General features: G+C 42.2%; 1 protein-coding gene across 1 annotated transcript in view; it reads left to right on the forward strand.

Moving 5' to 3' along the window:
• Positions 1-223: 223 nt before the first annotated feature.
• PLEKHG7 (pleckstrin homology and RhoGEF domain containing G7) overlaps positions 224-16,774 on the forward strand; it is an 87,540-nt gene continuing 70,989 nt past the window's right edge. Inside the window, 3 exon segments of the mRNA XM_033427739.2 lie at positions 224-961; positions 1,469-1,491; positions 14,291-14,418. Of these exon segments, the coding sequence (XP_033283630.1) occupies positions 242-961; positions 1,469-1,491; positions 14,291-14,418 (871 nt within the window). The 5' untranslated portion in view covers positions 224-241.

Here is a 16,774-nt window from a genome sequence, read left to right on the forward strand (position 1 = left end):
CCAAACGACTTAATTCGGTAACATAAACAAATTTCAATACGTAAACAATTTAGTCGGGGGGGGGGAACTGGACTCACTTATGTTAATTATCTACAAAACATAACAGATACTAATGTTAACTGGGCATTCCCTATCTGCTCTGGTGAATTATAAGTTTTTATGTGAAATTTCAGACACCTTTTTTCTCACCTCCGTCTCCTTGTTTGCAACAGATTCCGCACTCTGCTCTTCCTCATTAAAGATGCAGCCACCTGCTTGCAGTTATCCTCTGGAAAAGGACGAAGTCACACCCGAGGAAGAGAGGCACCTGAAGGCGGAACTGGAACAACCTCAGTGCGGTCGGGAGAACAGCAACTCTGACGGCGTCCCCTGGAAGCTTCCAGCAACCGGGCCTCTTAGTGGCGTGGAGAAGACGGAGCCATCCTTCCCAGAGGTGCAGCGCCCAGACTGCGGGCCCTCTCCTCGACCCCCCCTAGAAAGCCTGTCCAAGAAGCACTGTCAGAACCAGGGGAAACTTCTCCACTTTGACCGGCTAGCCCCGGACCGCGTCTCCACCTCGCCCACACTGAGGAGGTTAAGAGGCCGCAGCTGCGAGAGTGTGCGCGGGCTGCGCACCGCACTGCGCATGCGCCGCCTCAGCCGGCGGCCTTTAAAGGGCCCGCCTGGGGGCAGCTGCAAGGAGACTTCCGGCTCCTCGCATTGCTTTTCCGGCGCGCTATTTGGAAGCCCCGAGGAGTCTTCGCGCTCCCTGTGGCCCCTGAGACTCCACTCGAGATTGCCTCCGGAACCCGAAAGGGCACTCAACGCAGCCGACTCGTTTGAGCTCCAAATGGCGCCCAGTGATGAGCTTGCCCTTCCCGTGCCTCAGCCCCTCAACGAGGGGTCGCTTCCTCAGGCCTCCCTTCCACGGAGTGGAGGCCAGCCAGCACCCAGCCGCGCCCCACAGCTCCCCAGGCGTCAGGTAACACAGTTCTAAGCCTCCTGCCTCTCATTTGGTGGATGCAAAGCATAGTAGGTCTCGAGGTTGCCATATTGCCCGGTCGCGGGGTGGGGTGCTGTGTTGGGAGACGGCTGGGGGGACGCACAGTGTTTAGGACAGTTGGCTGTCAAGTAAAAGGGGTGCAGCAGTTTGAGGAAGGAGCGTGGAGGTCGAGCTCACTTTCTTCTTCAATATACTTGAAGGCACTTTAAGAAGGAACCCAGGCTAGAGATTGTCAGTCGTTAGATAGTAAAGGTGGCCCTCTTGCAAATCCACGCTATGTGAAGACCACCTGGCGTGGCTGGTTTAAAAGGGCAGAAGGAGCAAACTACTTAAATTTCTAATGTTCTAACGTTCTCCCCCTGAAAAGAAAAATTCCAAAACATTTTAGCTAGGAAAGTTAATGACCTCTCCCTTCAAGATGTCTGCTTTGGAATTTTGGGTGGGTTTGAGCACGACTAAAACATGTATTTTTAAAATTTATTTCAGAGAGAAGAATTGCATCAGTCCAGGTATGTGTGTCTTTATTTTCTCTAGTGCTATGAAGTCTGTTGACTGTTTACTTTTACGTCTTTTACTTCTGTTCTGACATAGCAAACCTGATGGTGTATTAATCAGGGCAGTTTGTTTTACATCCCTCAAGTCACTCTTCGTATTATGGGTGAAAGAGTCTTAATTTCAAGAGTCTCCTTTAAGCGCCCAGCCTTTTGCTGTGGCTTTTGGGGCAGGGTATAACAGCCACAGGTGAGCATGGTTTTCATTTTGAATTGTCAATGACTTGGTCCTGTGGCTTAATTAACATCCACCAGGAATAGGTTTTGTCAGGGAGAGAAAATGTAAAGGCCAGAAACATTCAACAACTTTTCAAAGAGAAATTCAGAGGACAAGGATAAAAGGAACAAGATGTGCTGTTTAAATCTAGGATGACCTTTAAAATGCCTGTTTTGACAGACTGTGCTTTTATCTAGAATGCAGGTAGATTGTGTCACTTCAGAAACCAGCTCTGAACTTTCAGCTTGGTCCCCCAGCTGTGGCAGTGGATTTTCCATTTCTTTCAGGGATGAAGAGATTCTGTGGCAGTAAGGGAAAGATTCAAGCCCAGTTACATCCACCCAATTTGTAGGATTGGTGGGAAAGCCCTCAGTTCATTTGGAAAGTCATGGAGGAATTCTCAGGAAATTAGCTATTGTTTTATTACTGGACCTCAATCCTCAAGCAAGTTTGCTGTTCGTAGTAGGAAGGATGAGATCCATCTATGCAGTCTTTGTTTATTTTTAACCCTAGTTGACCTAAATGTCAGCTAAGGTAGAGGATATTTACAAAGCCATAGGCAAATACAAAGTATTGTGTTAGTATATTGGCTAGCTATTGCTACATAACAAACCACCCCAAACCTCAGTGGCTTAAAACAACAGCCAGGTATTGTTTCTTATAAATCTGTGTGTCCATTGAGGATCAGTTGATCTAGGCTGTGCTCAGCTAGGTAGTTCACTCCACATGTCCCTCATCCTTTTCATGGAACCAAATTTCTACACGGGGCATGTTCTTGTGGTGAGGGGAGAGGTTCAAGAGGATAAATGGAAACATGCAAGGCCTCTTGGACCCTGGGCTCTGTACCTTGTCTAATTCTACAGGCCAAAGCAAGTCACGTGGCTGAACTCAAGGGCAAAAAATTATGTGTCACCAGCAGTGGGAGAACATTTAAGTATTTCATGGCAAAGTGTTTGGATGCAAGGGTTGGTGAAGAAAGTGTCCTTTAATGGAAATCTTCCACAGGTGTGAACCAGAATAAAGCTCTAAAATGACACCTAATTCAGATGTGTCAGAGAAAGTGAAAAAGAGAGTAGTGTCAGAAAAAGATGATGTTGTTTAGAGTCAGTCATGCAGAGTTTAATAGGGTGCTTAGGAATTTTGTTCTTTACCCTAAGAACAGTGTGAAACCACTGAATGGATTGATATGATCATATGGTTACAGGGTAGACATGAGAGTTAGATGAGAGTGGATTCCAGCAGAACAATTAGAATGTTCAGGTATGAGAGGTTGGTAGGTTAGGCTCTGATGAAGGCAGTGGAGTTAGAAGGAAGTATCTCGGTTCAGGAGATACCATCACCTAGACTTTGTGAATAGTAGACCATCGGGGGAGAGGGGAAGGAAGTTGTCAAGAAGGACTTCCGAGCTTATGGCTTCCACTGTTAGGTGGCAAATGGTTCCATTCTCTGATCTAGGTAACCTTGGAAGGGAGAAGGGGATATGGGTAAGTGTGGTGTAAGTTTGAACATGTTGAATTTGAGGACCTATGGAACATCTGAGTGGATATTTTGAGTGGATAGTTGACTAGAGAAAGCATCGTGGATGGAGATATATATATATGAGAGTCTTTGATCAAGGAATGCTTCCTAGAGCAGGTAAAGTCTGTCCAGCTTTGTGTGTAAGATGGAGTTAGCAGATATAAAGGCTAACTGATGGGACACACCAAGCCACTTACAAAAGATGACATGCAGGTAATTTTTATTGACCTGCAGAATCTTTGTGAGGCAATAACAGAAATAGTCTTAAAAGATGCAAAGGGAAAACTTGGTCAGAGGGCTTGAGGCCTTAAAAAGTTCTGTGAGGTTCAGCATGTCACAATCACATACTACAAAATAGTGGAAGGTTACAGAAAATCACAACGGAATCAGAGGGGAAGTAATTTAGACATCTTGGTATCTGGTAATGACCCTGAATTATTCAGTATTGTTTTTTTCAGGACTTAGTACAATACTTGGCATGTAGTAGGCAATGTTTATTGAATGAATAAATGAAAGGCTAAGTAACTATAAACAATATGTTTAATAAACATTCATGCATTACTGCTAAAAAGAAGTAATTTTGCATCAGCTGCAGACCACTCAATCTATACTTTTTTAATCAAAAGTTCACCAGAAGCATGAATTTTTGGTAAACAGCTAACCGTCTTTGGCACAAAGATCCTCTGTCTGCCTGTCTTTTGCTCCCTCCCTTTCTCTCTCTCCTTCCTGTCACTACAGTCTTTTCAGCAGTCATTTGTTCAAAGGGCTTCTTCCTGCAGGTGGCTATTTCCCAGGCCTTGTAGTCAGATAATGTAAGGTAAAGGGCTCTGCACGAGGCCCTGATGTCCATTGAGGAGCTGGGGGACTCACCTCAAAAACTTATTTAAACTTTATTTAAAACATAACTAAACTTATTTAACTTAGGCCTTTAATATGCCTATGAGATGGTATAAACCAGGGGCTAGCAGACTATATAGCCTAAGGCCCAAATTCGGCCCACTACCTGATTTTGTAAATAAAGTTGTGTTGGAACACAGCCACATCTATTCATTTAAATACTGTCCGTGGCTGCTTTCGCACTGCAACCACAGAATTGAGTAGCCACTACAGAGACCATATGGCTCACAAAGCCTAAAATATTTACTCTGTGGCACTTTATAGAGAAGGTTTGCTGACCCTGGTATGTTCAGTTAAGAAATGCTTGCCTCTGTGGCTGTCAGTCAATCACAGCAACTTTTTTTTTTCCTTGTAGCCCTTTTGCAAAATTTTTTCTTTTAATATAGTGTTTTAACACATGGCCTGACAATTGGGCTGGTTTATATAAATGAGAAGGGCCCAATCTCCTCTCATTTCTGAAATCAGCTCAGTGTTGACTTTGATTCCAGGTTTTTCTTTGTGGACTTTTTTTCTTATTGTTGTTCCCTCTGCCTATATATAACATTCCAGTGAATTAACACTCATTCTAAACTTTTTTCTCCTATCACCAAACTATGCCTCCTGGAAAACAGTCTGTACAATTCATTCTTACTAAAGTGTGAAGGACTTCAGGCGTAAGGCATATCTACACTCATCTTTCCAAGTAGAGCAGTGTATTTATCCCTTTTGGGTTTCCCTACACCTCATAAATGCCTCCATCACAGTACCTAAAACACTGTATTGTATTTCTTTCACATCTGTCTCCCTTCAGAAACAAGATCTTCCTGAGGGCAGAGACCACTTATTTACCCTTCATCTCAGCAGCTATTACTCAGCTAGAGTCTGTCCCCAGAATACTTACTGAAGGAAAGGATGGGTGGAAGGATGACAGGCGGGCTACTTGGCTTACAGTTTACTTATCTGTCCCGGATGTATTTGAATTTTAACAGAGGACATGACTTGAATCCAAGCAGTGAAGCCATGTTAGTGGAATTTTAAACATCAGGAAGCGAGTGGGGGGATTTTGTGGGTAGGGACACCTTCCTGGCACCCCTTAAAATCGATAATCACAGAAAACTGCCTCACCTAACTTTTTAGTCAGCCCTGAAACTGAGAAAGGAAATGTACATACTATTACATCTATGAGAACAGACTAACTTTCCAGTGCTCAAAAGAAATAGGAAAGAAAACCTAAATATATCCAAAACATGAAAACAAAATGACAAGGAAGAGACCAGACAAAAACATTGAATGCCAGTAAAGCACTTCCCAAAGCCAGATTTATCTGGAGTTATCCTGGGGGGTTGGGGTGGGGGGTTGCAGTACGGCATGGTGTTAAGAATTACTGGAATCAAACTCCCTGGGTTTGAATTCTATCTCTACTTCTCTGGCAGCGTGACCTTGGGCAAGGCTGTGAACAACTCAAAACCTCAAAGTTTTCATCTGTGAAGTGGAGATGCAAATACAGTTGACCCTTCAGCAGCACAGGGGTTAGGGATGCTGACCCTCTGTGCAGTCAAAAATTTGCATATAACTTTACGTCTGCCTTCCTTATCTAAAGGTTCAGTAACCAGTGGATTCAACCAACCACGGATGGTGTAGTACTGTAGTATTTCATGAAAAAAAAAATCTGCGTATAAGTGGACCTCTTCAGTTCAAACCTGTGTTGTTCAAGGGTCAACAGTAGTACCCATCCAATAGGCTTTTGATATGATAAATAGTGTAACTTAAATGTTACCTTTTTTAAGAAACCATCATTCATTCATTCATTTAGCACTTCCTGTATGCAAGTCACTGACTTATTCTTTCTAAAATATTCTGACCCCAGAGTGAAATGATCGATCACAGGATGCTCATCTAATGTGTCTAAATGTTAGATTCAATACAATGTTAAATCCTCCCCAGACTTTTACCTAAAACCTGTTGTGCAGCTTGCACTGTCTGTAAACTCTTAAGTAACGCCATAGGGGAAGAAGGCCCTGTCTCAACTGTTGAGCTTAAAAGCTTATTAGAAAGTTACTAACTAATGATTAATAGATGGCATATTGGTTATTTTGTTTGCTTGCTTGCTTTATTTAAATCTCAGCCATCCACAGCATCATATTTTATTGTGTTGCTTTCTTTTTTCCTCCAATTGTATTGAGATATAATTGACATAGAACATTATATAAGTTTAAGGGGTACAGCATAATGATCTGAAATATGTATATATTGCAAAATGATCACCACAATAAGTTAACATCCATCACCACACATAGTTACAGTTTTTTCCCTTGTGATGAGATACATGAATACTGTTAATTAGTCGGAAGAGGAGCCTGCAGCCTCAGGGCATCAGGGAAGGCTTCTTGATCCGGGCATGGCTGGAGGCTAGAGTGGGAACCGGCAGCTTCCTTTCATATCAGGAACCATGTGTTATTCTTGCACTGGCATCAGCTCCCCCAGAATGTAAACTCCATGACAGCAGGAGTTGTGCCTGTTTTGTTCATTGCTGTATCCCTAGTGTCTAGAACACTACCCAGCACATAGTAGATGTTCAATGAAAGTTTAAGGAAGAAGAAAGGAAGTGCGTTTGTTGGTTAGTTAGGTTAGGTCAAGCCTCGTAGGGGAAATTGTATGATCCCTTTTTGGAAATTTTCTCCTCCAGCTATTTATCTCTCTCTAGCTCTTTTCAACCTCCCCCATCTTCCTAATCTGTTTTGTGTTCATCTCTTGAGTGTACATTGGGTTGCTGGGGATTCGTACAAGTATGGTTTGATCCCACTGGGTAGTATTTTGACCCTTGTCCAGAAAAGGTAGTAGCCTCAAAAGACGGCAAGAGTTCTAGAAAGTTACCAGTATCAGCAGTTACCCTGGTGCTCTGAACACGTGTGTGTTTAATAACCATTACTGATTGAGCCCAAAATGTCACAGCATGGTGTTTTCTCCATGCAGTTGGAACTGCAAAGACTGTCTCTGTTTCTGTGTTCAAACTGTGTCAGGAAGGGTTCCATTTGTTCACTCCACATTCATGAAGTGTCCGCTCTGTGCCAGACCTTGGACAGTAAGCTAGAGGCTCCCCATTCATTCTCCCTTCTCCGTTGGATTTTCAGCAAATGGAACATTTTGGTAGAAAATGGGAAATTATAATCAAAGGAAAGTTCCTAACAATCTTGTGAGACTCATAATGAAAAAATATTTCCCAGATTTAACCAAGAAAGCTACAGTTCCTTAAAGTGGCAGTCGAGTTGTCATTTCTCTGTTGATTATTTCTTAAAAGGGATTTTTTTTAAAAGATTGTTACTGATTCTTAATTGGCTCTTCCTGTATAATAAACTCAGTTATAAGCAAGCATTCCCATTTGCACTATATCTCTACCATACGGTAGAACACTATGGTTCCTAAAATAGAACACCTACTTTTTCTAGTCACACAGTTACTGGAAAACCGCCTGCTGGAAAAGGTATATTTACCACGAATTTCACTATCAGACAAGGAATGAGGCCTGATAAGCTTGCCTGATAAAAAAAAAACCTTTGGGTTATCTTACTATTGTCAGTCTACAACAGTGAAATTGAAAAAATATTAGAATAAAAAACTCAATTGTACTTTTTATTAAGGTAAAAAAAAAACCATTGGGCAACATTCACAGCAGAGGGGAAGGATTAGGCTGTGCCTTATCCAAACACTAGTACCTTCAATAAGATTTTTACTCCATTAAGACACATATCACTATAGGGCAGTTGCAAACCTCCCTCCCCATATTCTCTAATATCTTTGTTATTTTCCTTTAAAATTTGCACCTGGGAGTTAGAGCCAGTAGTCCTTGGCTTAAGCCGCCTGTACAGAAGGAATCTTTTTTTTTTACTTGCAATTTTTTTTATTTTTTAATTTTATTGGAGTATGGTTGAGTTACAATATTTTGTTAGTTTCAGGTGTACAGCAAAGTGATTCAGTTATACATATACATATATTCATCCTTTTTCAGATTCTCTTCTCATATAGGTTATCACAGAATATAGAGTAGAGTTCCCTGTGCTATACAATAGGTTATTTATCTTATACATAGTGTGGTGGGTGTATGTTAAACCCAAGGAATCTGTTTTTTAAAAAAATGCAAGTGATATATTTGTCATATTTCTGAAGGAGGAGCTTTAATTATTCATCTTCATACATTTCTGCCAAGATAAAGGTCATCACATAATTACTGCCCCACCCACTGGCAGGGAAGAAAAGAGCAAACCTAAACCCTTGATTCATAGATCATGAGGGATGGAAAGGGTCTCACTCAAAGTTGTTTTCCACATAAGGAAACTGAGGCCCTGGGAAGCGACATGCCATGGTCACACGTAATGAAGGTCAGAGTTGGGAATCACAATCCTAAGTCAGGTGCCCTTGCCATTCAATTGCATTGCCCCCTTCACTCACCTCCTGTGGCTGTCGTAATAAATTACCACTAACTGGTGGCTTAAAAACAACAGAAATTTATGCTCTGAGAATTCTGGGAGCCACAAGTCCAAAATCAAGGTGTCAGCAGAGCCACCCTCCCTCTCAAAGCTGTAGGGGAGGACCTTTTCTTGCTTCTTCATGCAGGTGTTCCTGGGCTATGGCTGAATTACTTTAATCTCTGCCTCTGTCTTCACATGGCCTTCTCTCCTTTTTGTGTCTCTTCTCTAAGTATCTCTTATAAGTACGCAGGTCATGGGATTTAGAGCCCACTCAGATAATCCAGAATAACCTCATCTCGAGATCTTTTATTTAATTACATCTGCAAAGACTCCTTTTACGAATAAGATCACATTCACAGGCTCCAGGAGTGAAGAGATGGACATATATTGGGGAGGGCGGGGGCAGGGATTTCCGTTCAACCCACAACACACCCTCTTTTATCTAAAGTAATAACTACCATTATATCAATTTTTAAAAACGCTTAGTGCTTTGAAATGGTTTGTAGTATCTTTTTCTCTCCTTCCATTTACAAGTCTTTTTGGAGTCAGACTTGGGTATTTGAATTGAATTCTTGCTCTGCTGTTCACTAACAATGAGACCTTAAGTGAGTTCCTGTCCTTCTGAGCTTCAGTTTCCTCAGCTCTATAATGAGAACAGTAATTTCCACTTCATAGAGTACTTGTGAAAATCAATATGATAATGCATGTAAAGCTCTTACCAGAATGTCTAGTAAAAGCCCATGCTCAGGAAGTGCCAGCTGATTTTAAGTTAGAATAATATTCACCGTGACCAATCTGTTCTTTACAAAGTGTATGTATTTGAGATCTACTGGGGGACACATTTCCCCCACCAGAAACTTTTCTGGCACCAACACGTGAGCACAAGCTCATTCCTGAGTGTGACGCGTGAGTGTATGGCCTGCTCAGCTGAGGTGGGGGGAGCATTCTCTGGATTCTCTAAATTGTTGCCATCCCAGCCCACACCGTGGACCTTCGGATCTTCAGCAGAAGACAGAAAAAGGAGAAATCCTGGTACCAGAAAGGAGACAAGATTATTCCAGCAACCATGGGACTAATCCCTTCAGATCTGACCGGCCTGGGGCAGCGCAGCTTAGGGTTAGTGAAAGTGTGGTTACGTTTGGGTTTGTGGGGAGTGGGGTGGCTGGCAAGCCCGAGAGGGCTGCGAAGTCTGGGTCAGGCACCCAGTTAGTTATACAACCTCCTGGGTCCAGAATTTTGTCCTGAAACAAAGAATCAGAACAGCCAAGCATTGAACCAAAAACAACAACAAAAAAAGTGTTTCCCATGGATATTTGTTTAGTGTACTTTTTCAAACAAAGGGTAGCAAGAAGCTATACTGTAGTTACACAGTGACAGTGGCCTGCCAGCCACACCCCAAACATTTTGCAGTTATTATCAGCTCATTCCTTAGTGTAATCTCCCTCTGAGGAAATTAGGTACCAAAAAATTCTCTTCCCCACCCTCTTCACACAGAATGCCATGACCCCATGCACATACCATTTTGTTTGGGGGAGGGAGATAAAAAGTCTGAATTTATTACAGTGATTGCTTCCAGTGGATAATCAATCCAGAACTGGATACAGTGACCCTGTGTGCATGCCATGTCTTATGAGAAGCAGTCCTTTTAGAATAGCAAAAATAAAATACCAATTTGGAACTACCAACACCTCTCCCCTCAGAGACCTAAATGCAAAGTCATTCTGAATTCACTGCAACTGTTTGCATTAATATCACTCATCCAATGATGAGCAACCCTGGGTGACACAGGCATGGGATCCTGTGCAGAGTGCCCAGAAATCTAGTTGGCTGCCAGGCATGGGTGATGCACGGGCATGTTTTCTGTACCAATTCATGTCTCTTCATGTTAGTATGTGCAGATGTTCTTTCTTGTTGTTTTCCTAAGTCTCTGGTTATAACTGTAATTCTTGATATGTAATTCTTGATAATTCTTGACATAAGAATGTCATCAGAGCTTCTGTTACGCCCTCCCAGGGGCATGCCCCCCTTTCCAGAAATAGCATCACTGGGTTTTGAACACCAAGGCAACAAAGCCAAGGTCATGGCTCAAGCACTATGCAAGCTAGTTGTCTTCCCTATGCTCCATATGTGCACATGGAACTCCAAAACCTGCCCTATGTGCTCCCAAATGGATGCCTTATGTCAGAAGGTAGCCCAGACAAGGAAGAAATGGATAGGGGTAACTTAATCACCTTTAAGGTCTGTGGGGGAGACTCAGATTGCACTTTGTGTATTGTATATGCATATAATTATACAATTGTGATCCAGAATGGAAAAGCAAATTCATTTGAGGACTATCTGGATATCATCCTGTAGGTCAACATAGTTATTCATTCAACAAGCTTATTTGATTACCTATTCTATGTCAGGTTCTATACTTGGTGCTTAGACTCTATGATATATAAGACACAGCATGAGCCTTCAATGAAATCATTATAAAGAGGCAGGGTGGAAGTAGGGAGGGAGAGAATTGGCTCTCTCTGAGCAGATCAGAAAAGACTTCTGGAGGGAGAGCGAGAGCATCTAAGTGGGAATTTAGAGATGAATATGAGTGTGTCAGGCTCAGTGGAGATAGGCAAGCAGATGGAAACTACCTGAGCCAAGGCATGGAGGCATGAAGTGCAGGGTGAGTTTAAAGAACAGTGAGTAGCTAGCTATTAGTGGAGTACACATTCTGCAGGAGATCACGTCAGGAAAGAGCAATGGATGACTCAGTGTGTACAGGTTTGGTTATTATTCATTTACTGAACAAATATTTATTGAGCCCTTACTAAACACAGGGATTTAGACCAGGAGGTAGGAACTTAGGATAAAAGGAGAGGAGATAAGACATGAATCTGCAAAACTACCTTATAAAGTAAGGTACTTTCCTCGAGGGAGGACAACATCAGAAGAGTCTTTTATTCATTCGTGTTCATCAGTAACAATGGATTGAGTACTAAATGGGCACCCACCAACACAAATTATAAGACATGCTTCTTGCAAGGAAGGAGGTAGCAGTCTAGTGGAATAAACAGACAAATAGAACATATTATACTATATTCAACCAACATAATCACATTTATTGACAGCTTACTAAATTCCAGACGTCGATCTAAGCGCTTTATGTTGATCAGTTGATCCTCACACAGTAAGTAGATATGATTATTGTCTACATTTCACAGATGGCAGTCAGGGCCAGAGAGGTTACTTGCTCAATCAAGATCACACAGCTAAGATTAAAATCCAGGCAATTTGAGTCCACATTCTTAACCACTGCTCCAGAGAACTGTAGAAGCATGGCAGAGAAACATATAAACCAGCCTAGAGGAGGCCGGGGAAGACTAATTCTTCCGCTCCACCATTAGTTATGTCCTCTCTGAGGTCCCCAGGGAATATAAAGATAGCTTATAGACTCATGCCAAATTCATAATAGTTATCAGATTGTGTACCATCTAGAGTTGAAGCTCAAAAGAGTAAACTTTTTTCCCAAAGTTTACCTAGCTTACATTTCTCATTCAAATTACTGTACTTTTCCCAACCCCCTCTATCCCCATAAACACCAAATCTCATTGTATGCTTCCAGGGTCTTTATCAAGAGAAGTATAAAGTTTACAGGGAAGCTTCTAATATTGCTTTTCAGGAGACTTCTTGGGGCTCCCAAGAAGAAGTTTATGTTATCTAATACCTTTTGCATAGCACTGTGAAAATTCCTGGCTGGATTTGTATACTGTTAATTCATTTTGTATCAGTTCCAATGTCCTGTTTGCAAAATGAAGAAACTAGAATTGTATTTCTCATTCAAATTACTGTAACTTTTCCAACTCCCACCTAATTCAGCCCCCTCTAACCTCATAACCACCATGGACATCAGGTTGGCAAATAACAAGAAAGGGAGAGTTGTGAGAAGTTGTAACTTTAATGATTTTGTTACAAACCTCATCATAAATAGATGGTGAAAAAGTCAAATAAGAGTGCAGAATGCTGAAAGATGACATTCTTGGAGAAGGAAGTCCAGGATGAGGAGATCTGTGTCAGTTAAGACAGCATTTGTCTGCATGTAACAACCAAACTAGAACAACCTAAGCAAATAATGTTTCTCTTATAACATAACCAGAGCCCAGGCCAGGACAGATGTCGGCATCCTGCCAGGCTCCTTCTGTTTTCCTGTTCTGCTGTTATCTTTGCAAGATCACAGGTATACTTTCAGGTATCAAGCCGTATTCATGACAACAAGAAGGACAAAGGGCAAAAGGTGAAAGGAAGAAGCTAGCCACCTCTGTCCCCTTTGAAAATTTTTTTCCAGAAGCCACACCCTGCAACTTCCATTTAAATCTTGTTGGCCAGATTGCTGCAGGGGAGTCGGGGCTTGTCAGTGCATTAACTCTGGCACATGCCACCCCCAGCAAACAGGGTTTTGATAATAATAAAAGTAGAGAGCATGCATGCTGGCTGGGCAGCTAGCAGTGCCTGCAACATTACTCTAAAATTCTCCAATTAAAAAAAAAAAAGAAAGGCAAGTCAAAACAGATTTTAAAATGCCAGGAAATGCAGCTAATTGAATAAATCTGAGCCTGATTGTATCTAAGTAATTCCTGTAAAGTTACTTAGGTAATCCATGGCCCTAAATCTCATGGGATGAATAGGAGTTAGACAGGTTCAGAGAGGGCAGAGCATTCCCAGCTAAGTCACTGACGTGTGAAACATTTTGCGTGGGAAATTACAATCCATTCCCTGTTTCCAGAGAATAAATTGCAAAGTAAAGAATATTAGGAAGGTAACTGGGCCAGATTATGGAAGGCTTCTGTGGATGCTTTAAAAATGTGTTTATCGGAAGCCAGGAGGGGCTAAGTCAGACTTACAAAATTCCTTTGTATGTAAAGCAACCTATATGCTAAGCTATTTGTGATGAAAAGAGAATTTAGAGGTTACATTGGTCAGTAAATAGAAGGAATTGCATCTCTTATTCTCAGAATAGACTAAAGGAATATCTGAACAGCTATTATGGGGAAGCTCTGAAAATCCTTACAATTCGGTGCAATCATTCCTTACCCATTTTGTTCCTTAGTGATCACAGAGCAAATGCCCAGTGGCTTTGGAGCTACTCCCCACTGTGTCTGATGTCAAGCATTTATTTTCTGAACATCCAACAGACAGGAAGTTTCATGAAATAGGGTGGAAGAAAGGAGAAGGTAGATAGGCCTGTTTGCTAAGCTTTTCCAACAACAGTCCTCATTTTTCTCTAGGAAAAACAAAAGGGCTGCCTTTAAACAACCGGCCTCCAATATCTAGGGGTGTCGTGGCCATGGCCATGCCCATGCATCCTGTTCCCTCTGAGGCCATGTTCATAATTTGCAAAGACTCTTGTGTTTAAGGGCTTTCTCCTAGTGTCCTCCTGAGTCAGGACATACCCAGTATGTTTATGTTGACACTTCCAGGTGAGCTTTTCTGCTTTGGATTAGTCAAAATCATAAGCAGTCAGTAAGGCTCAAAAAGGTGTCAAACATGGGGCGGTGTGTGGGTCATCACAGCCCTCCATGCCTGGAGCCTGGAGTGGCCTCCTGCAAAAGCAGGCATTAATCAGGCTGCCAGCAGTCACTTCCGAGTGCCCACGCATGGGCATGTAAGCTGTAAGCTCTCTCCTTCCATCTCTTAAACACAGATTCTACGAGCACAGGAGGAGTTCTGTGGTGCTCAACTCATCTGGACTTGAGGTGTTCCCCAGGGACCTTCTGGTGTCAGATGGAGCTGCCAATTACGTGTGCCACCCGCTTCTGCTGCTGAATTCAGGTCCTGTCCATTCACCATACTTATATTACATACCTGCTATGGGATGGGTGTTATAATAAGCAAAGGGTATTTTCAGAATATTTAATGACTAATAGAACATGGGCACTGACACATTAGAACAGATGTCTCACCAATTAGGACGAGCATCAGCCATGAGTTACTGGAACCAGCTGAATACCGCTCTTGGTATTGGGCATTCCACTTACAGAGATGGATAAGGTATAGACCTTGCCTCAAAAGGTCCTCTTGTCAAATGATATACCCCGTATCTAGGACCTGGAACAGGTACACCAGTGACGGTCACCATCCTGGAGCAGAATGCCCTCTCTGGGCTGGTGGGCAGCATCGCTGTCATTGCTGTAATGCCACCCCCCACCCTGTTCTGGCCTTCAACCTCACACTGGTATCTTCTAACCACGGTGGTACCGTGGGGAGGCAGCGGGCCCAGTGACAGCAGATTACTGTTAGAGCAGATTAGAGAGAGGCAGCCTTAGGGATAAATCTGCATTTTGAACTCAGTTGTGAAAGAAAAGAACAATTGTGGTGTTCAGGACACATTCCCATGATTCTGATGGTAGCCTTTGAGAGCCAAAAGGAGACTTCAAGATCATCATCCATCCTGGTAGTTTTTAAACTGGTTTTGTTCTTAGCAGAGTTCTTTTTACAAAAGAATCCTTACTTGGAAATCCAGTCTATAAAACAGATCCAGGTGGAGTTGTAGTGCTTGAAAATGGGGCAGGTCCCAAAGACTTACCTCCAAGGCATCCCTAGAAGCCCAGGATAGCCTGTGACAACACACATGGAAAATCACCAAGCTCTTTCCTCATTCACATATGTGCCAAGTGAGACACAGGAAGGAGAAGTGGCCTAGCCATGGTGCCAGCTGGTTTGTGTCAGAGGAATGGGATCGAGACTCCTGACTCCTAACCCTGTATATGCTCCACCAGTCTGCATCAACCACCCATTACACAGGCAGCTGTGAATAAAGCATAACTAACATATGTATAGCTCTTCACTCTTTATAGAGCCCTTTCACATCTACTGTCCTATATGACACAACAATCCAAATGCCCAAATGAATGAACCAAGCGGGAATTAAGTGATCTACTCAAGGAAGGCCCCTAGAAATTAGAGCTAGTTCTAAGCACAGCTAACCTTAAGAGGTTAGTACATGTTCTGTGATGCTTTGCAAATGCTCTAAACTGGTTAAAAACTAAAGCAGTACTTCTCAAATACTGGTCCCAGACTAACAGCTTCAGCATTGCCTGGGAAATTCTGGGGTCCCATGCCATACCTTCTGAATTAGAAACTCTGGGGGTGGGGCCCAGCAGTATGTTTTTTAATAAGCCCCCCCAGGTGATTCTGATACCAGCTAAAGTTTGAGAACCAGCATGCTAAGGAACAAGGTCATAATTGCTGCATGCTGTTCTTTGTTAAGTTCTCTGCTAGGCATGTGTGCCTGGCATCACAGTAGATACCGCGTAATAAAAGATATGCAGCATTCTTCACCATATCCCTCCAAGCCCTCTTCTCCAGGAGGTTAGAATAGAGTTCTCATGTCCCCATCATGGTCTGATGCAGTGCTTCTCAAGCTCTGATGTGCATATGAGTCACCTAGAGATATTGTTGAAATACAGATTCTGATTCAGCAAAACTTAATATTTAATAAAGGTAATGACAGATTAGGGATTCAATAGAGAGACAATTTAAATTTTCTTCTGAATACTTGTGAAGATTTCCCAAGGCCCTAAAATTACCCCTGAAGTTAGAAAAGCAGAGGAGAGAAATTTGCTAAGACAAGAGATCCCAATTATTGCAGTTCAAATTGTACATAATAATTTACCACCAGGCATTTGAAGCCTAAGAGAGGTGAAGCAGATTTGTCTCTGAGGGAGGTTCCACCTAATCTCCCCTTTACAAAGGTCAAAAAGGTGGTCAGAATGAGCAGGATAATCGGTTGGATTCCAGGGTTCCAATGAAAAAAGTCCCTCAAGCACACTGATTTTTAGTAAATGCTGCTCAGGTAATTGCTTGCATCTGATGGAAGTATTATGCAGTCTCCTGATAAACTGGTAGAAACAGAGATGAACCTTTAAAACATCCATTTTGTGTACTGAGTTATCGGAACATCTCACCAAAACCTAAGAGATGATTCCCACGTTTTTCTGGGTAGCGTTAGAGATTGATGCAAATGACATAAAAATCAAGAATCCACAATCTAATCTCTTTACTTCCTGATCATCAAAAGAATGTGTTACTGAAAAATGACTTCCTTTTCAATTTAAAGCAACTCCTAAGGAATATGTGGATGGTGGCCAATAGAGATAATAAGCCCCCAACCTAAAGATTGGTGACA

This window comes from Orcinus orca, chromosome 11 (assembly GCF_937001465.1).
Source record: "Orcinus orca chromosome 11, mOrcOrc1.1, whole genome shotgun sequence".
In the NCBI taxonomy this organism is placed as follows: Eukaryota; Metazoa; Chordata; class Mammalia; order Artiodactyla; family Delphinidae; genus Orcinus; species Orcinus orca.